The sequence below is a fragment of the Rhinoderma darwinii genome, chromosome 3, assembly GCF_050947455.1.
Source record: "Rhinoderma darwinii isolate aRhiDar2 chromosome 3, aRhiDar2.hap1, whole genome shotgun sequence".
Taxonomy (NCBI): Eukaryota; Metazoa; Chordata; class Amphibia; order Anura; family Rhinodermatidae; genus Rhinoderma; species Rhinoderma darwinii.
In genome coordinates, this window is record NC_134689.1 from 128,148,824 (window position 1) to 128,171,148 (window position 22,325).

At 38.4% G+C, this 22,325-nt stretch overlaps 2 protein-coding genes across 2 annotated transcripts in view; both read left to right on the top strand.

Annotated features, from left to right (window-relative positions):
• Window positions 1-640, top strand: part of LOC142751095 (sodium-coupled monocarboxylate transporter 1) — a 42,178-nt gene extending 41,538 nt beyond the window's left edge. Inside the window, exon 15 of the mRNA XM_075860073.1 lies at window positions 251-640. Coding sequence (XP_075716188.1) covers window positions 251-394 — 144 coding nt within the window. The 3' untranslated portion in view covers window positions 395-640. The remainder of the gene's footprint in view (window positions 1-250) is intronic.
• A 1,839-nt stretch (window positions 641-2,479) lies between these two features.
• The window catches only part of LOC142751096 (sodium-coupled monocarboxylate transporter 1-like), a 38,009-nt gene continuing 18,163 nt past the window's right edge, over window positions 2,480-22,325 (top strand). Inside the window, exons 1-8 of the mRNA XM_075860074.1 lie at window positions 2,480-2,830; window positions 4,839-4,904; window positions 9,630-9,681; window positions 10,085-10,152; window positions 12,294-12,448; window positions 13,416-13,556; window positions 14,781-14,910; window positions 20,729-20,817. Of these exons, the coding sequence (XP_075716189.1) occupies window positions 2,480-2,830; window positions 4,839-4,904; window positions 9,630-9,681; window positions 10,085-10,152; window positions 12,294-12,448; window positions 13,416-13,556; window positions 14,781-14,910; window positions 20,729-20,817 (1,052 nt within the window). The remainder of the gene's footprint in view (window positions 2,831-4,838; window positions 4,905-9,629; window positions 9,682-10,084; window positions 10,153-12,293; window positions 12,449-13,415; window positions 13,557-14,780; window positions 14,911-20,728; window positions 20,818-22,325) is intronic.

Here is a 22,325-nt window from a genome sequence, read left to right on the forward strand (position 1 = left end):
GTAAACACTGTTTTTTGTCTTTTGATCCGGTGCCAAGATGTTAAGATTCTTTCCAGTGCCGACTCTGGAGCAAGCAAAGGAGGCAAACTTTGTTCAATGTCCAACCAAAAATAGCTATTCTCTGATTTTAAACCAATGAAAGATCGGGCTTCAAACAAACAAACTTTCGAAAATATATATTAGATAACACCTGCATTATTATATTTGGCACATTAATGATATTAATATTGCTCATTTTAATTTTTTTCAGCAGAATGAGAAAGTAGAAGTGCTGAACTGGAAGACACGGGACAGTGATCCAGATCCAGATAAAGGAACAGATAATCCTGCTTTCAGCCACATGGAAATGTACAGCACGGAAATAAATGACAAAGTTAACGGCATTAACCCATGAGATTTTATAGAGGTCTAATCTAAGATGTGTTGACGTGAACAAAGGACACCAGAAACTGTACCATGCTGTCTATATGGTTCTATGGTAGCCACAGTTGGAAAGTTATCTAAACCACACCGGCCAATCTTCCGTTGTCTAAATGATATGTGTATATATGACTTTTTTTGTATTATTGTCATATACAGAGAATGTAAATATAAAGGAGTGCTGCTGTGATTGCATACAGATTTAGGCCTCATGCACACGACCGTAAAAACACCCGTTATTGCGGGTCGTAAATTACGACCCGCAATAACGGGCCCATAGACTTCTGTTAGCCACGGGTACCTTCCCGTTTTCTCACGGGAAGGTGCCCGTGCCGTTAAAAAAATAGAACATGTTCTATTTTTTTATTTTACGGGCCGTGCTGCTATACTTTATAATGGGAGCACGGCTCGGAAAAGCGGCCGGCTGCCCGTGGCCGGCTGTGCCCAGCCGTGCTCGTAATTACGAGTCGTAATTACGAGCACGGTCGTGTGCATGTACGCTGTCTCAGGGAATGCACTCACATGTATAAATGAATTGGTTTTAGTACTATATATTTTGCAAATCGAGGTATTTGCATTTGTATGTATGTAGTTAATCTCCTCACATGTTGTTTTATAAATAAAAATGAGGTCTTTCATTGTATTCCTGTGTCTGTAGTCAGTACCTGCCTTCTTGACCATGGGTGGATAGGTAGGAAGGTATCATGTATACTTACATTAGGTCAATTAGAAGATGCCCTAATATCGTGATTCAGGTGGATTCTACAGCACGCAATGAACGACTCCCTGAACTCCTAAGTACATTGGAGGTGAGCACCATATGTAAACTTCTGTGTCTCTCTGAGATTAAATCACCCATGCAATGTAGGAGGAAAGCAAGTGGCACACAATGGACTCTATCGACTTTATATGGGGTCCATTGGGTTCCACCAAGGTGCCCGCCGGTTTCATGGGGATAAAAACGCTGCGGTATCAGAATCTATGACAGCCAGGTCAGTAGATTGTCCCTGTCTCTCTAATAATACAGTAATATTATACATTAATAATAGAAGGACAATATACTTTTTGCTCATTCCAGGAGTGTAAATTTGCATTCTGTAGTCTACTCCCATTTACGACAACATAACAGTTGAATGAGCTGCTATGCATACAGTTATGATCCTAGCCTAGGTATTGAATGAATCAATATGAAGCCAGTTGTGATTTCTAAAGTCAATAATATACATTTTCAAGTTGAGCCGTTACATTTCGCATAACCTGGCAGCTTCTCTGCTTGTGTCCCCATGACAACACTTCCTGCTCCTGAACTCTGGCAGCTTTGTGTTATTACAGAGAAACCAGGCCTCCTAGCAACCAAACAGAATCCAATTCTAGCCAGATACAAAAGTAAAAGAATATATATTTTTGTTTCATGAACAAGAAACCTTCTTCTAAGGACACAAGCATGGAAGCTATTTTTACATGAAGCCTGAAATGTCACTCTGATAACTCAGACAGAAATAAGATACAATATAAAAAAATTTAGACACAGTGAAGGGGCATTTTTCGTTTTCTTTAGGCCTCTGTGTTAGGATAATAGTCTACTTTATACTCCCCTTGACTGGTGATGTTGCATTACATTATCTGGGTTTAAGTTTTTTATTAAAAGCATTGACCTCTGTACATCAGGACACGTTGTAATGTTCACTTTCTACATTATTATTTCTTGTCAATCTGAAAGTCCTTCAGTGTTACCTCACACTATGTGATTCAGCATGAATATATGCAATTATATTGTGCATGGTTTGATTAAGAAAATGTGCTCATTAAAACTGATACAAATGCTTTTTAATTAACGTCATAGTCATCGCTTCTGATTCGCTCCACCCCATTTTATATTTTGTAACACCTAATAGGCATATATAGGTGTCAATTGCCCTCCGGCTATTGCGTCAAAGTTGGCACATGTAGAGATGTGACCCAGCCTACCTTGTCTATTGTAATGTATAAACCTGTTCTTCAGTATACTTAAGACATACTAATTTAAGACATAGTATTAAGCAGTCTATGCAGAGAAACCATGGCTTCTTCCACGGAAATTGGCCTTTTCTCAGCTTGGGATTATGTTGTGTTTGCTGCAGTTTTGTTGATCTCAACGGTTATTGGGATCTATTTTGCCTTTGCAGGACGAGGAAAGACCACTTCACAAGAATTTCTGACTGGAGGAAGAAGTATGACAGCACTGCCAGTGGCTCTTTCCCTCACTGCCAGCTTCATGTCTGCGGTCACCATCCTTGGGACTCCAGCTGATGTATATCGCTTTGGAGCAATGTACAGCATCTTTGCTATATCATATGCACTGGTGGTGATTATTTGTGCAGAATTCTTCCTCCCTGTGTTTTACAGACTTAATATAACCAGCACATATGAGGTATGTCTAACCTGGGTCATTTCACAGTCACTAATACCATCATAAATATCAAGCACCATTAGTGAAAAAATAAGCGCGCAATGATAACCATAGGTAGAGCGCAGAATATAAACTGGGATGGCTGGGAAAGAAAGCAACAAGTAATATAGGTAGAAATGGTGGCATAGAGGGATAGATTGGTAGACATGCTCTTGTCCATGCTGTTACTCTGCATGGGTGGACCGCCGAGCAGCACGTAAGTAAACAATCCCCTGTACAGCAGCAGCCCCTGACATCAGTACTTTGGGGCCATATTTGAAGACAGTATGTATTAGGATATTTCAGCACTACATTTATTATTTTAGCCCTATTCATATAAGATTAGGCTAAAATCAAACCTGGGAAATCTGCATGGGATTTGTATGTTTTTCTCATGTTTCTCCTGTGGGTACTCCAGTGCCCTCCCACACTATCCCATTTCCTTCCACACATGCTGGCAGGTCAATTGGTACTGTCGGAAGGAAACAATGAACTGATGGGAGTTTTTATATTCTGCGTACAGCATTGTGGAATATGTTGGCACTATGTAAGCAACAGAAAGTAAATTGGCGAACTAATTAATGAACAATTAAACAGAATCCAGGTATATTGACAGTGAGCTGAACAGTCTCATGGCGGAATGGTGATGGTGGTTTAAGGGAAGCAAAAAAAGTTTGTGTCCTAAATGTCTAATGAAAGGGTCTATCAAGGAAGACCTACATTTCCATGGTAGAGACACCTTTCCATAGTTTTTTTTTTGTCTATTTCATACTTTGTAGGTCTTTGTAGGAATTTAATGCCCTTATATAGCATTTTAAGTATGTGATCTCAAGAAAAACTATAGATCTAAACACTTACCAATTGAATAATTTTCTTTTTATTAGATACACATTTTTTAGATGTCTTTACAGACTATAATGCAGCTTAATAAAGTTCAAATGTGTTCTTTAAAATAAGAAATTGTGACAACAAATTCAAAGTATGCATCCTATTACATTTTACATACAGTATGCGCGAGATTCATGAAGCGTTCTGTGATAAATACAGAATACTTGCAGTTTGTTAATGTGCATCTATATCATCACTCAAAAAGTCTATTTCACTTTTTGGAGAAAGTGAAAGTTTTTTTAAAGAGTAACCTAGGAAACTTTTGCATTTTAATATTAAGGGGAAAAAATTCTTAACACATGAAAAGCACTGGTTTTCATTATTAGGTTTTAGCCACCAAAGGGCTATTTTATGCACATAACGATGCTGTGTGCTGCGGTATTGTGCAGTGCGTAGAGTAGTCCTGACAGTCGCACTGCTGCAACCCCAGTGGCAGGTATAGGAAATCCTGTTTATTTATTCAGTTCAACGCAATATAAAGTTTTGGGTCAACATCACATTCCGATGGGTGACTGATATTTCCATTTGACCTCATTACTGAATAAACGGAATAATCTGTTCTTCCTCCTTTCTTTCCTATATATCACCTCACCATCTACAAAGCAGTTGTCAGACTAGCATGCATTCACACAGCTAGGGATTTACTTCTGAACAGGGGGATCTTAGGACTAGAAACCCTATTAACATAAACATCTGACCAGGGGTGTCACAAGTAACCATGGGGTCCCACAGCAAAATTTGGAAAAAGACCTTGCTCCATCAGGACATGATTATTTTTTTTTTACTCTCCTGCGTCTTTTCTTGGTTTCCCAGTGATCTGCATTAATTTTCCCTCTCTCGCCTCCCATAATCCACAGTTTTATCATCCACAGACTGCACTTCATCACTTAGTAGTTTAGCCCCATACTAGCTGCTATGCCTGCTACCTGGGTAGTCCATGCTTCTGACATGTCTATATAAAGTGACAGTGACCCTAAATTCAAAATGGTGGTAACTATCATGAATTCAGGTCAAAGCACTATATTATTTTATTATTATAACCATTTTGAAATGTTCTCTTTAATAAATGCATTCTAAGTGACTAATAAAAACTGTCTTATAGTATTTAGAACTTCGATTTAACAGAAGTGTGCGGATTCTTGGAACAGCCATTTTCATCATAGAGATGGTGAGCAGTACATTATATTTTCATATGTTAAGTATTGAGCAAGAGCCAGGCTTGTTATTTTACTTCATGTAAAACCAAAGTATTGCATACATGATATTAATTTTTACACTATCACTGATGCAATACAGATGTGGAACCCTGTATAAAGAAAGGGAACTTCAACCCCTACAGATAACTAAATCAATCAATCAATCAATCAATCAATCAATCAATCAATCAATCAATCAACACAGGTTATTCATCCTAAAAACTGTAAGGCCCTGCTCACACAGACTTTTTGCAGGCAGAATAAATATGCCTCAGAATTCCTTCAGGAATATTGAGGCAGATTTTGAACTGTCTGCGCTTTCTTTCTTCTTTTGTTTGCAGCGTTTTTCACCCGCGGCCATTGAAGCTAATACAAGGACTGCGGGCAAAAAACACAGCAAAAAACTCTCAGAAACAAGCGCCACAGGTTTTTTCTGCGTACCATTAATTTCAAAGGGAGGTCAGAGGTGGAAACTGCGGAATGACGCTTTTTCTTTCCCGTGAGCGGATAAAAGCCGTCTGGGAAAAAAACCACCTCTTTTTCCCATTGAAATCAAGGGGGGGATTTTGGACTTTTTTTGGCGTGGATTCCGACGCTGACCCTAAGGTGTTAAAAAGAGGAAAATTACTATAATGATTAAAAAAAATATTTTCGTTCTGCAATTTTTAGAAAAATAAGAGATTTTAAAGTGAACATTAATGGTGATTTTGGTATTAGTTTACGGCTGACCTTAATCCCATTGAACACCTTTGGGATTAACTAGAATGGAGATTGCGAGACCCTCTCATCAAAAATAAGTCACGTCACCTGGTGGGATTGGTACGACTTACCCACATACTTTCAGAAAGTTCCAATGCAAGGTTGACTGAGTGCTGTTGCCAACCTTGCATTAGATTATATATTAGTCTCTAATAATTTAACGGATTAAGTAGATATAATTTAAATTGATCAGATAGTGATATTTGATAATGCGCCTGTGGTGCTATGTGTCAGAAATGTATTACCTCGCACTCAAAATGGCATTTGCATCTTTTTTATAAAAAGAGAGGGATTTTTCAGAGATGTTGAAAACAACTTGGGAGATAATGCCCAACATATTGACAATATAACTTTTATTTGGGATGCAGTGAAAGTACTCAGAGGTTAAATTATATCCTTTGTAGGAAATAAAAAGAATAAAATCAAACAGGAACATAAACACAAATTAAGTACAGAAAACAAATATGGCTATATATCATACAAGAAAAATACTACCACGCAAAATGAAATAAAGATGTTAGATAAAAAAAAAGCCCTTTATGAATATTACTATAATAGGATGGAGCAATTCTCTTAAACCAAGAAAGGTTTTCAAATGTATAGATATGGTAATAAAACAAGTTTTTATCTAGCTAATTTGATATTGAGAAATGAGAACCAACCCTACAATTTAGCATTGAAGGAGGGAAACAGAACTCTATGATTATATTCTTGATAAGATCTTACAAATTTTGGTGGATATATATGAGTTATTGAGAGAGATTAATATATAATCCTTGGACTTTAATTTTTCATACTGAGTTGGATAATACCTCTTATGAGAAAGAGAATATATAAGTATATAATTCATCTTATTTTAGTAGCTGCAAAAAAGCTAATCTGAATCGTTGGATTTATAAAGGTATGCTGAAATACACCCAGTTTATAAATATTCTAAAGTTTATTATGGTAATGGTATAGCTGGATATACGCTAAAATATTCAACATGTCTTGAAAAAAGAAAAATGGGGTATTATAATAAATCGATTATTTGAAAAACATGATGGAACTAATTTAATAAATGCCTTTCTTCGATAGAATCAATAGAGCAGTCGTCTGCGCTATTGATTCCGTTGAAAAAACGGAAACCTGACGAAACGGTGACGAATGGAAACCATTAGCAATGTTTCCGTCACCATTGATATCAATGGTGATGCAAACGGAAGCTAAGGTTTACATTTGTCTTTTCGTTGAGGGGTTCCACGATGGAAACCTCAGACGGAACCCCTGAACGGAAAGTCAACGCTGATGTGAACCGGTCCTTACTTTATCTTTTTAAAACGCTCCGTTTGAACCACTTTAAGTCGGTCACATGTCCCCACTACCTTCGTGCCTGATCAGTGATGAATCGTAATATATAGTCCTTTCCCAGGATTCCAAGCTAAGAAATGAATTGTCAATAATCAGGAGATATTTACTCCTCTATATTCCGCCCCCCCTAACAAAACGTGTGACATGTGACTTTTCGTTCGCTGTTTGAAACGACCCACAACAAAACATCATGGATCACGTGACATTTAGTTTGCTGGTTCAAATGCCTACATAAAGATATGCAGGTTCCAGCACTGTCTTATTTGCATAAATTGTACAGAGCTGGGACACATATTGTACAAAGTACTGTATTGGTCTTTGAGAGGCAGGATCAGAAGTAGTTAAGATAGGAATTGTAGGTTTCAGGCAAAGCCCTGTGAAGAGGGACCACCCTATTAGAAGAAGCAGCGGACAAAAGTAACGAGGCAGTGGGAAATAGCATGGTCCGTAAAATAAAAAATAGGACGTGTCCTATTTTTTACGGAAAATTTCTATGGACACCGTAAATATCTGGGAAAGTGTCCGTCAACCATAGAAATGGTGGTAATTGCAGACGAAATCTACGGTCGTGTACCTGGGTGCCGACAGTACAGATTTGCTGCAAATTTTGCCTGCATTTTGTAAGCCAAAATCAGAATTGGATCCAGGAGAGGAGACACTTTAAGGTCTTCCGTTATATATTCTTCTGTTTAGGTTCCGTTCCTGGTTTTGGCTTAAAACATATGTGCAAAATCTGCAGCAAATCTGCACTGTGTGAACCCAGCCTTAAAGTGAATATACACCTTTGTGCAGAGATACTGATTGAGTTACAGACAACTCTAGCCACTAGGTTACTGATCCAACTATTTTTATTTTACCTACTTCTTATCCCTTTCACGCCGACAATCTGTAGATTCACGTTCTATCCGCATATACCCCCATGCAGCGAGGACGTGAATCTGCAGACCTCTGCTTCTGTTGGCATAGCACTGGGGAGATCTCTCTGACGCTGGCGGTGTCAGTGTCCCTGGTTCCCCAGCAACCTGTACAAAAAACATTGTCAAAATGTATGTTCTTTTTGTCACTTTGCGTGCCAAAAAAATAGAGTAACATGTGATCAAAAAATTACATGTACCCTAGAATTGTACCAATGAAAACTACAGATTGTAATGTAACAAATAAGCCCTGGCACGGCTCCAGTTCAGGCGCTCAGAATATAGCGACATAAATTGTGCAGAGCGTTCCAAAAGCGGAAAACATCCGGCACCATTTATCAGTGCAACACCGTGCACATATCTATGAATTATTATTTATTTACCCCATTTAATACCCTCTTATTATGCCCTGATGTACTCTGCCCAGCTTACATATGCACCCACATTGTAAACTGAAATACCAGCAAAACCCCAAACCGAACTATTACCAAGCAAAATCTGTGCTCCAAAATCCAAATGGCGCTCCTTCACTTTTGAGCCCTGCCGTGGGTCCAAACAGCAGTGTATTACCACATATGGGGTATTGCCGTAATCGGGAGAAATAGCTTTACAATATTTGGGCTGCTTTTTATTCTTAATTCCCTGTAAAAAAAAATTGTTATCTTTTTTCAGAAAAAGAGTGGATTTTAATTTTCACAGACAAACTCCAATAAATATAGCAAGACCTGTCGGGTCAAGATGCTAACTATACCCCTAGATAAATTCCTTGAGGTTTGTAGTTTGTGGTTTGGGGAGTTTCCACTGTTTTGGCACCACAAGACCTCTTCAAACCTGACATGGTGCCTAAAATATATTCTAAAAAAAGCAGACCCCAAAATCCACTAGGTGCTCCTACTAGAGCCACATGTGGGATATTTCTAAAAACTGCGGAATCTGGGCAATAAATATTGAGTTGCGTTTCTCTGTTAAAACCTTAGGTGTTACAAAAGAAAATGTATTACAAATGAGTTTCAGCAAAAAAAATGAAATTTATAATTTTTAACTCTACTTTGTTTTAATTCCTGTGAAACGCCGAAATGGTTAAGAAACTTTCTAAATACTGTTTTGAATACTTTGAGGGGTACAGTTTATAAAATGGGTGATTTATGGGGTCTATCTAGTACATAAGGCCCTCAAAGCCACTTCAGAACTGAAATGGTCCTTGAAAAATAGACTTTTGAAAATGTGAGAAATTGCTGCTAAAGTTCTAAGCCTGGTAGCGTCCTAGAAAAATTAAATAATGTTAAAAAAACAATGCAAATATAAAGTAGACATATGGGGGATATTAATTAGCAACAATTTTGTGTGGTATTACTATCTGTTTTACAAATAGATAGATTTAAAATTAGAAAAATTATAATTTTTGCTAATTTTATTGAAATTTTGGTGTTTTTCACAAACAAGCAATGAATTTATTGACCAAATTTTTCCACTAACATAAAGTACAATATGTCACGAGAAAACAATCTCAGAATCGCTTGGATAGGCAAAAGCATTCCAGCGTTATTACCACATAAAATGACACATGTCAGATTTGAAAAAATGGGGCTGGTCCTCAAGGGCCAAAATGACCTCGGTCCTGAAAGGGTTATAATCGCAAAAAAGTGTCCTAAATTGTGTTTTTTTTCGTTTCAGATATTGTATACAGGTATTGTGATATATGCACCTGCCCTGGCATTGAATCAAGGTGAGTATAACGTGATAAAATCTTATTGACTCCTGCAAGAACATTGCTAGTGACATCAATCAGTATGGTCCTATGATGTTATTAGCAAGAGAAGGATTATTTCTTGAAAACAAAAGTTCAGACTATGAGGTTAGAGACACAACATAAGGAGAGTGATGCTAGGTTTTAAGAGGCATTTATGATGGATACAATTATAGAATATAAGGATGTAAGAGAATGTTTACTCAGATCGCCTTGGGTTCCCAAACCCAAGTGGGCACTGGCATCTGCCTGGGTCTGCAGAGTACTGACACTGGCCTTGAGGGCTATATAACTAGATAAATAGCAGTAGTCTCTATTCTCAGTAATATAACAGTATACACAGATGATCAACATGTATTTTTTTTATTTATTTATTTTTCAGTTTCAGGATTTAATCTTTGGGGAGCAATGATTGCCACTGGATTAGTGTGTACTTTTTACTGTGCACTGGTATGATATTTTTATTATCAATTACAATTATCATCATTATGTACTGACCATCAGAGTGGTAAATGTCGCATTAGAGATTATATAGTCTACAATGTTTCCACAAAATACTGGAATAAATACAGTGAAGGAAATAAGTATTTGATCCCTTGCTGATTTTGTAAGTTTGCCCACTGTCAAAGACATGAACAGTCTAGAATTTTTAGGATAGGTTAATTTTACCAGTGAGAGATAGATTATATTTAAAAAAAAAACAGAAAATCACATTGTCAAAATTATATATATTTATTTGCATTGTGCACAGAGAAATAAGTATTTGATCCCTTTGGCAAACAAGACTTAATACTTGGTGGCAAAACCCTTGTTGGCAAGCACAGCAGTCAGACGTTTTTTGTAGTTGATGATGAGGTTTGCACACATGTTAGATGGAATTTTGGCCCACTCCTCTTTGCAGATCATCTGTAAATCATTAAGATTTCGAGGCTGTCGCTTGGCAACTCGGATCTTCAGCTCCCTCCATAAGTTTTCGATGGGATTAAGGTCTGGAGACTGGCTAGGCTACTCCATGAAATTAATGTGCTTCTTTTTGAGCCACTCCTTTGTTGCCTTGGCTGCATGTTTCGGGTCATTGTCGTGCTGGAAGACCCAGCCACGAGCCATTTTTAATGTCCTGGTGGAGGGAAGGAGGGTGTCACTCAGGATTTGACGGTACATGGCTCCATCCATTCTCCCATTGATGCGGTGAAGTAGTCCTGTGCCTTTAGCAGAGAAACACCCCCAAAACATAATGTTTCCACCTCCATGCTTGACAGTGGGGATGGTGTTCTTTGGGTCATAGGCAGCATTTCTCTTCCTCCAAACACGGCGAGTTGAGTAAATGCCAAAGAGCTCAATTTTAGTCTCATCTGGCCACAGAACCTTCTCCCAATCACTCTCAGAATCATCCAGATGTTCATTTGCAAACTTCAGATGGGCCTGTACATGTGCCTTCTTGAGCAGGAGGACCTTGCGGGCACTGCAGGATTTTAATCCATTACGGCGTAATGTGTTACCAATGGTTTTCTTGGTGACTGTGGTCCCAGCTGCCTTGAGATCATTAACAAGTTCCCCCCGTGTAGTTTTCGGCTGAGCTCTCACCTTCCTCAGGATCAAGGATACCCCACGAGGTAAGATTTTGCATGGAGCCCCAGATCGATGTCGATTGAGAGTCATTTTGTATGTCTTCCATTTTCTTACTATTGCACCAACAGTTGTCTCCTTCTCACCCAGCGTCTTACTTATGGTTTTGTAGCCCATTCCAGCCTCGTGCAGGTCTATGACCTTGTCGCTGACATCCTTAGAAAGCTCTTTGGTCTTACCCATGTTGTAGAGGTTAGAGTCAGACTGATTAATTGAGTCTGTGGACAGGAGTCTTTTATACAGGTGACCATGTAAGACAGCTGTCTTTAATGCAGGCACCAAGTTGATTTGGAGGGTGTAACTGGTCTGGAGGAGGCTGAACTCTTAATGGTTGGTAGGGGATCAAATACTTATTTCTCTGTGCACAATGCAAATAAATATATATCATTTTGACAATGTGATTTTCTTTTATTTTTTTTTAATATAATCTATCTCTCACTGGTAAAATGAACCTAGCCTAAAAATTCTAGTCTGTTCATGTCTTTGACAGTGGGCAAACTTACAAAATCAGCAAGGGATCAAATACTTATTTCCTTCACTGTAAAAGTAGGCATTGGCTTTCCTGTGCAAACCTTTTACACTAGAACTTCAAAGTTGTACAGAAACATTTTAAGCTTTTGTTTTACATAAAAGTGAAAACCCTTTAAAGGGGTTGTCTGAATTTAGAAAAAGGAGGGAAAAGAGGACATGGACACTCTTGTCTATAGATTTCTGGTACGGTATTGCAACAAAGCCCCATTCATTTGAATCACTCTGAGCTTTATTTCCAGGCACAGCCATGTGGAAAAAGCAGGACCATTTTTCTAACTTTAGACAAACTCTTTAACACTCTACATGCTAAAAGGATTTATTAGGGTATTTGCAGGTAATACAGAGGATCAGTTTTGGACCCCCTATATTAGAGCAGAGAGCTCCTATAGTAATGTAATAGTAAAAACCTAATTTTACAATGTTATTCTGTCTAGGGTGGTCTAAAGGCCGTAATCTGGACAGATGCATTCCAGATCGTAATCATGTTGGCCGGCTTTATAGCTGTCATCATAAGAGGTGTAGTAGTGCAAGGTGGAATCCAGACTATCATCAATGATTCCTACTATGGTGGAAGGCTGAACTTCTGGGAGTAAGTACTGCTCCTTATACATATAACTTGTCATATCTTGTTAAGGTATTCCTATTTAACATCAGGTTCACACATGGCATTATGATGCAGTTTTACTGTACCTCTAGTTTCATACGGAGACCTTTAGAGAGGAAAATGTGTGCTATGTTCCATAGAATACTGTAGTACGTAAGCATTCTAACATCATACTTTAAAGGGGTTGATTTGGGAATTCTTTTAACTTAAAGGGGTTTTCCGAGATAAAATGACTGTGTTAATGTTTGTCATTTATTAATGTAAATACATTTGTAATATACTTACATTTTCCAAAGTGGCCCCGTTTCCAGACATCACTCTCTGGCCGCTGTGTTGATCTTCAATTCTTTTCCGGGTATACGACACGTCACTTGTGACGTGCCATGTATGGGCTGTTCTGTTGTACAACCCGTAATGCGCATGCACGTTACAGGCGGTACAACAGAATAGCCAGTCGTATACCCGGAAGAGAATTGAAGATCAACCCAGCGGCAGAGAGTGACGTCACCCGTCAAGTACCCCACGGCTGGATCTGGAAACGGGGCCAATTTGGAAAATGTAAGTATATTACAAATATATTTACATTAATAAATTACAAACATTAACACATAGTAATTTTATCTCGGAAAACCCCTTTAAGTTAAAATAATTCCCATTCATACTGCAAAGAAAATGCACATGGTTTAAAATGTGACCTATCTGTTGTGGTTTTCACACGTATATTTTGTGGATTTTACCCATTTTAGTTGAATGGGAAATCCACATGTAAATCCACATGCAAAAACATATGTTGATTTCTTCTAAGAAAAATTGTGTAGATGTCTGGTAGAATTCTGCAGCAAGTGAAGATAGTATTAGTCTTTCACAATAGTCACCTCTGAGACAGGCGGGGAAATGTAACCTCGGTTAAACCTTATGTAATCCTTTATGTATTATTTTCTGTTTTGCACAGCTTTGATCCACATCCACTTCGGAGGCACACATTTTGGACAATTGTAATAGGTGGAACATTTTTGTGGACTGGAATCTATGGGGTTAATCAATCTCAAGTGCAAAGATACATTTCTTGTAAGAGCAGATTTCAAGCAAAATTGTGAGTTATTTGTAATTTCCAGATCATGAGCATGCACCAGACAATGATTCACTGTGTGCAACTCCAATTATTTCTTACACATCATAATAAGGACAAGTTGGTTGATTGTACTTAGCCAAGCAGACACAACATATTTGTTATGTTTAAGGATTACTTCCTTAATAAGGTGGAGATTGTGTAAATTATCTCATTTCATGATAACATGGGACTGTTTTCTTTCAGACTTCAGGACAATTTCATGTGTTCCCTCAGGTTGTTGATATCCCTGACAATGGGCGTGTGTGTGTGTGTGTATGTGTGTCTGTGTATATATATATATACACTATATGGACAAAAGTATTGTAAGACCTGCACATCACACCTACAGGAGCTTTTATGACATCCCATTCTAAATCCACAGGCATTAATATGAAGTTGGTCCCCCCTTTGCAGCTAAAACAGCTTCCAGTCTTCTGGGAAGGCTTTCTACATGATTTTGGAGTGTGTATGTGGGAAATTTGGCCCATTCATCTAGAAGAGCATCTATGAGGTCAGACACTGATGTTGGATGAGAGGGCCTGACTCGCAATCTCCGTTCTAGTTCATTCCGAGGGTGTTTAATGGGATTGAGGTTAGGGCTCTATGTGGACCAGTCAAGTCAAGTTCTTCCATACTAAACTTACCCAACCAACCATGCCTTTATGGAACTCGCTTTGTGCACTGGAGCACAGTCATGCTGGAACAGAAAAGAACCTTTCCCAAACTGTTCCCACAAAGTTGGAAGCATATAATTGTCCAAAATGTCTTGGTATGTTGAAGTATTAGGATTTCCCTGCACTGAAATGAAGGGGCCTAGGCCAACAACTGAAAAACAACCCCATAGCATTATTTCTCCTCCGCCAAATTTTACAGTTGGCACAATGCAGTCAGAAAGGTTACGTTCTTCTGGCATGTAAAATTAGAAACACAAAGACAAATAGAACAAAAAACTTTGCTATTTATAATATAGGCACTATTAAACAAGTCTCCAAAGATATACATTCATTTAAAGTGTTCCTCCAGCTTGGAAACAAGCTGTATATTTGTGGAATTGTCAGTATTGGGTACCAAATAACGTAGCATTGTGAGTACTATGTAGGAAGAGCTGTATGATGTTTGTTTCTGACAAAACTTTTAACATCCCCTTATTATCTCCATTACTTTTCTGGCAGTTGTGCGAATAACTTTCTTATTTGAATCTTCCAGGTCTTTATACATTAACCTCATAGGATTATGGGCCATCCTTGCTTGTGCCGTACTCTCAGGCCTCATTCTCTTCTCAGCATACAAGGACTGTGACCCATGGACATCAAAGCGTGTGTCTGCCTCTGACCAGGTATTTATAATTCTTGCTGTTATGGTACTCAACTGGTTCCTTCACAGGGGTATAACATTACAAAAATGGGTGGCGACAAACACACAAAATAGATACTAATCTCAACTGATAATATGTATGTCATTAGGTGCCAGGAAATGATAGGCACACAGATAAATTATACAAGCAAAAGGTCCAATAAAATGTAGTCTTTATTCCAACGATTCTAGACATATACGGTAAGATCCAATAGTACAGGATAGAAGCTGAAGCTAAAACAATAATTATAGATTCTTCTCTGGTAAACAGAGATAGAGGAAGAAGGGGATGTGTGATAGAGTTAAGTAAGGATACAGTGTATCTAATATATGGCAATAATACAAAAATAGTAGCTCATAGATATCAAGCCTCTTGTGCTCAGTGGTGTGTTATAATAACTCTTCCCAACCAGATAATGTAAAATATAAATTACACAATGGTTTATTAAAATGTAAGTAGTTTGGGATAAAGAAAATACAATACTACAGCTGTTTCGCCAAGCGCTACAATTCCCCCCAGTTGGGTACATTTTCAATTTGTTTCCATTAATGTTTGGTTTTCAGCTTGGAACAATCTAATTCACACTGGGTGTCTCCAAGGGTTAAGGCTCATGCACATGACTGTAATAGGGCTATTATAGAGGTGCATTTGACCTTTTTTTTCTGCTGCTGTATGCCTCTGATTTCAGACAAAGGTTTGCCTGGTATGCTTTATCAGATTCCGTTTGTATGGAGGTATCTTCCACGTGCTTCTAGGGGAGAATATGTCTGTAAGTACTGCCTCTGACAGAACAGTGGCAACACAAGGATGCTTTATACTGGGGAGCCATACAGCCTCCGTGCACTGCCGTATAGGCCCGTGCAGGGCTGGACTGGGACATAAAATTAGCCCTTGCAATTTAAAGCCCACATGCCCATGTGCTGTCCATTAATTAAATATGTTTGCGCGTTTAAGGGCCCACTCTTCAGCTATGCAAAAACTTTGAACATTGCTTCTTAAGGGCACGGCCAGACGTGGCGGAATTGCTGTGGAATTCCGCTGCGGACAGTCCGCAGTGGAATTCTCCAGCGGCCCGTTTTTTATAGTTGTTTCAATAAATTTTAAGGCAAGTTAGTTCAGACGTTGCGGAAAACTCCGCTGCGGAACATAGGCTGCGGTGCAGAATTTTACCTCCGCAGCATGCACTGACTGTTGCGGAGAAGAAGCGCAATTTCACTGTGGATTTCAGCCTTTGCAATGCAAAAACTGAAATCTGTGGCACGTCCGCTGTGTTTTTTGCTACATCTGAATTACCTGTCAAATATGCAAATGTTGGTGCAGATTCGTTGCGTAAATGCCCCAAATCTGCACCAACATTTGCAGCGGAAAAACTCTGCCACGTCTGGCCGTACCCTAAATGTTGCCTTTCTGTTGTACTATTCAGATATTTCAAAAATCAGTAAGTCCCAGAAAAAAGCTAAATGGGAACAGCATGAAATGGGCTAAATGTATACACCGGTCACAACTCTCTTACAGGAACGGTGTCTGATTAACCATTATAACATTTTTGAGCAGCACACAAGGAAGGACGCAGGAATAAGGACCTGACTGAAATGAGTCAATGGTGATAACTCCTGGAAGTGAACTCTCCCCTGTAATAATTACATTTCTAGTAATAAAATATTACAGAAATATAAAAATTTGTGTGCAATAAATATACTACATCATACACCACCAGGATATCTAACATCTAACGTGTCCCTTTGTTTATGGGCAGTAAAAATAAATGAAATATTAATTTAATCATTAGGGGGATGAAATTAATATTTTAGGAATCATTGCTACCCAAATTCATCATATTCTTTATAATACCCTTATATATTGTACACACTAGCATTGTAGCCATATACTGTATATTGTACACAACACTACTACTATATACTGTACACATGAATAATGCTGCCATATATATTGCACACATAAATAACACCAATATATACCATACATGTGAATAATGCTGACATATATACTGTACACATGAATAATGCTGCTATATACACTATACACATGAATTATGCTGCCATATATACGTTACACATCAAAAACACCACTATATACTGTACACATGAATAAAGCTGACATATATACAGTACACATGAATAACACCACTATATACTGTACAAAGTTATAATGCCACCAAATATACTGTTCACATTAATAACACCACTATATTCTACACATAAATAACACCATTATATACTGTATACATGAATAATGCTGCTATATATACACTACACACATGAATAATGCTCTAATATATAGAATACACATAAATAATGCAAAAATGTACAGGGTATCTATATACAGATAATGCAATGCTATAATATACAGGGTATCTATATACAGATAATAAATTAGTATTTATACTGTTGCGGCCGACACGTGACGAGTTTATTGCTGTCAATCAGTACACAATGAGAAATGAAACACTTGAACAATGCCGCCATATATACTGTACATATAATTAATGTTACTATATACACATGAATGCCGGCCAGCTGACTAGTGTCGTGTATACGCCGGGAGACTGTAGAGCACAGAAACGGGGCTCACCGACGAATAGGTGTTAATTTATCAATAAATGTCACCCCTGGTGATGCACTCGAGGGGTATGGAAACGTATAGGAACACAACTTTAGTGGCAATAGGAACCAGGGATATATCTAATAATAAGGGAGAGTGGAATATTAGTGTTATACATATACACAGAACAGTGTTACCCAATTTATACCCTCCCTCTTCTGGTCCTTTTGCTTATCCCTGTTTAGTGTGTTGGCTTTAGAGCCCTATTTTAGTGTTTTGAGTTACCTTAATAAAATTCAGTTTTTAATCGTTCATACAGGCAGTGATATTATTATTATATCTCTGAACGTAATTGTTTTGACATTGAGTTGGACAGGGATACTCTTTATATACACATGAATGCCGCCATATACACTGTAAACATGAATAACAATACTATATGCTGTACACATGAATAATGCCACCATATATTGTATACTTTATACATGAATAACGCCACTATATACTGTACACATTAATAATGCCATCATGTATACTCTACACATGAATAACGCCACTATATACTGTACACATTAATAATGCCACCATATATTGTATACTTTATACATGAATAACGCCACTATATACTGTACACATTAATAATGCCACCATGTATACTCTACACATGAATAACGCCACTATATACTGTACACACTAATAATGCCATCATGTATACTCTACACATGAATAACGCCACTATATACTGTACACATTAATAATGCCATCATGTATACTCTACACATGAATAACGCCACTATATACTGTACACATTAATAATGCCATCATGTATACTCTACACATGAATAACGCCACTATATATTGTATACAAGAATATTGCCTCCATATATTGTATTTTGTATACATTAATAACGCCACTGTATATTGTATACATTAATAATGTCACCATATATACTGTACACATGAATAACGCCACTTTATACTGTAGACATGAATAATGCTGCCATATATGAACACATGAATAACCTGGTACAAATGCTGCATATATGCCACTCAAATCTAAGACACATGCTGAACACGTGACACTCACATCTAGGACGTTGATTTACAATGGCGTTCATTGGAGTGGCGTCTGTCGTTCTCAGAAACTGCGTCAGAGACTTCGATGTGAGTGTAAACAGAGCCTAATTTCCCTGAAGCTACTGCTGCATGTATGAGTAGCTGCTGTATGCCAGGTCCAGTGGCTGCTTTTTGGCTCAGCAGTGCCAATCTCTCTTTCTATTATGTAATGTGGTCTTTGAAGTCTTCTTGTGCGACCCCACCGTTGCGTACCAATCCGTGAACTAACCATTGCTGGGCTGGTGAGTGGGCTCTTTCCTTCTGGGGAGAGGAAGCACTGCTCTCTGCAACTTGGTTGTTGCTTGATAATACATCACTCTTCAGACCCTTGCCATATCTCTGAGTGTCTGACCAACGGCCATGTTCAAATAAGCTTTATCAGACACCCAGAGTGAATTGGTCTGTAGATATACTTAAAGAGGTTGTCTAGGATCAAGAAAAAAACAGTCCAATTGGGGATTGGGATTATGGCATAAAATAATACAAGTATTACTTACCTTTTAAATCCCCGCTGCTGCTTTGTTGATCCCCGTCAGCCTCTGCTTACTGAGCTGCAATGATGATGTCACGTTGACACATGTGCTGGCCGCAGCCACTGCTAGGGCCAGTGTTTGGCTGCAGCGGTCATGTGTGTTGACACGGCTCAGAAAACAAAGGCTGGAAGGGATGACTGAAGCGGCGGCGCTGGGTTTAAAAGGTACCTTAATTATTGTTGCTTCTATTATTGTACGCCTTTCCACTCACCCCCCACGTGGCCTGTTTTATCTTGATCCCGGATAACCTCTTTAATAAGAAATGTGTGGGGGCTGCCAAACAGACCACTGTGTACCAGCCACCCTGGCATTTGCCAGAACTGCCAGATGGCCAGCCTGGCCCTGGGCCCATGCATATGGAAAAGCCCTTAAAGAAGCACTCTAGCTATGTTTTCTGCACATATCATGCTAACTCAGCAATATTCTAGCAGTGTCATTTGTTTCTCCCCAGCTCAGTTGCATCCATATATTTTAAAGCCTTTCATTATGGACAGATGTGTCATGTGATCTCAGTCTGACCACTGGAACCATAGGCGTCCTAGGGATTGCATCCGTAGTATGGACAGTTAAATACAGAGCCCTGTCCCTAATTCAGGAAGAGTATGAACTGCCATTTATTAATTTTATTCACCTTTGATATTTGACTAAGTGATTGTTAGATTGTTAAAGATTACTCAACACTCAGCTACAAGCTTAACTTGGCACCCATTCAGCATTACCTGTCCAACAAAAATGCAAAAGGTATTTTATGGTCCGGTTCAGAGGGGAGGGCAATTGTGTGACTCACATAGTTAATCTTTACAATTTTATACAATATGTTAACAAAGAACCTCATGTTCATGTTTATAAATTAAGCCTAGCGGCTCAGATCAACATATATATTGTGGATTGTGCGGTCCATGTTTAGTTTCTCACAATGCTGATATTGTATAGTGTATCCTCCTCATTTCTTTTGTTTTACTTGGTACCAGCACTCCACGCTTTTGAAAAAAAAAAACAACAGCTGATTTTAATTCAGGAATGACCTTATAAGTGTTCCTGCTCTTGCTTGTGCTCTCAGTTGGCCACTGGGGGCGCATGGTAATTTGAGCTCATTCCATCTGTTCACATGTTGTGGTACTGTGGGGTGGCGTCTATTGTTGTAGTGCTGCACTTGTGGGGGGACGTGGCCCAGAGCCAAGGAGGCTTGGCACGGTCTGATAGCATGGGTGCTTTTGGGCCCCTGGGTTGCTCCCTCTGCAGGAGCGGTGCTGCGGTGGCAGTAGCCGCCATGCGGTGCTGCAACCGATAGAGTAGGGACCCAGTTCAAAAGAGGTCGCCGTGAAGTGGCAAGTGGGCTTATACAGTTTGATCAAAATGTTAACAAAGAACCTCATATTCATGTTTATAAATTATGCCTAGCGGCTCAGATCAACGTATATACTGTGAATGTGCGGTCCATGTCTAGTCTCCTACAATGCTGATGTTACAATTTCTACGTTATTCCCATAGGAAACCTGTTAGTTCACTTTTTTATGAAGTTGAAAAGAATTGTGTGAAGCTCATGCCAGGCTTATTATAACATCATTCTATTGGTTTTGTTATTGCAGCTCATGCCATATTTAGTGCTGGACATTCTTCGAAACTATCCTGGAGTGCCTGGTCTTTTTGTGGCCTGTGCATATAGCGGCACTTTGAGGTGAGCAAGCCATTATTCTGGGTATTATTTTCCTTCTATAATAGTATATTTTCATACTTAGCTGAGTTACATTCATTGTATTGTATCCTCAGGGATATGGGATTTATCAATTAAAACACATCCCAGTGTCATTTTGCAGCAAAGCCTAAGCATGATGCCTGATGTTACATGACCTCTGTACAATATTGTTAGACCAGGAGACCAATATCTTGACACTATCTACGGAAAATTCAGTTGTGTAGCAGCAGTTCTCTAGAGAACAAAAGCAAAATAGAAGTTCAGTCTCATTTATTGTATGAATTACCATCAATTTGACAGAAATCCCTAGGGATTCTAAGAAATTCACGCGGCAGTATTTTGGTCAGTAGTTTGCATCAGTATTTGGAAACCAAAACCAGGAGTGGATTAAAAAATACAGAAAGATGTGCAAATCTTTCCATTATACTTTTTCTGTTTATGTTCAACTTCTGATTTTGGCTTTCGAATACCGATGCAGTATAAAAGTGGCCTTAACCCCTTAATGACCAGGCCATTTTGCACGTTAATGACCTTTGGATTATTTTTTGTTTCTTCACGGTCGCATTCCAAGAGTCGTAACTTTTTTTTTATTCCGTCGACATAGCCGTATAAGGGCTTGTTTTTTGAGGGACGAGTTGTATTTTGTAATTGTACCGTTTTTAGTTGCTTATAATATATTGATTAACTTTTATTAACTTTATTTTAGTAGAGAATTGAAAATAAGCAGCTATTCCAGCATTAATTTTCACGTTATAAATTTACGCCGTTTACTATGCAGCGTAAATAACATGTTAACTTTATTCTATGGGTCGGCACAATTACGGGGATACCAAATATGTAAAGGTTTTATATGTTTTTCCTACGTTTGCACAATAAAAAGCCTTTTAGAAAAAAATGACTTGTTTTTGCATCGCCGCATTCCAAGAGCCGTAACGTTTTTATTTTTCCGTCGATGTGGCCGTATGGGGGCTTGATTTTTGCGGGCCAATGTGTAGTTTTCATTAGTACTATTTTGGGGTACATAGGACTTATAGATTAATTTTTATTTAATTTTTTATGGCGGGAATGGGAGAAAAGAGAGAATTTTGTCGTTGTTTTTTGCGTTTTTTTTGGATGCCGTTCATCCGGCGGTTTAATTAATGTGATCATTTTATTGTTCAAGTCGTTATGATCGCGGGGATACCATATATGTGTATGAGTGATTTGTTTTTATACTTTTACTAAATAAAACCACTTTTTGGGCAAAAAAAGTAGTTTTATTTGGTTTTCACTGTAATTATTATTTTTTTTTTTTCACCAACTTTATTTAACTGATTGACATTTTTTTTTTAGTCCCACCAGGGGACTTCACTATGCGATCTGCTGATCGCATATATAATGCTTTGGTATACTTAGTATACCAAAGCATTATTGCCTGTCAGTGTAAAACTGACAGGCAACCTGTTAGGTCATGCCTCCAACATCGCCTAACAGGCAGATGCTGAAGGCAG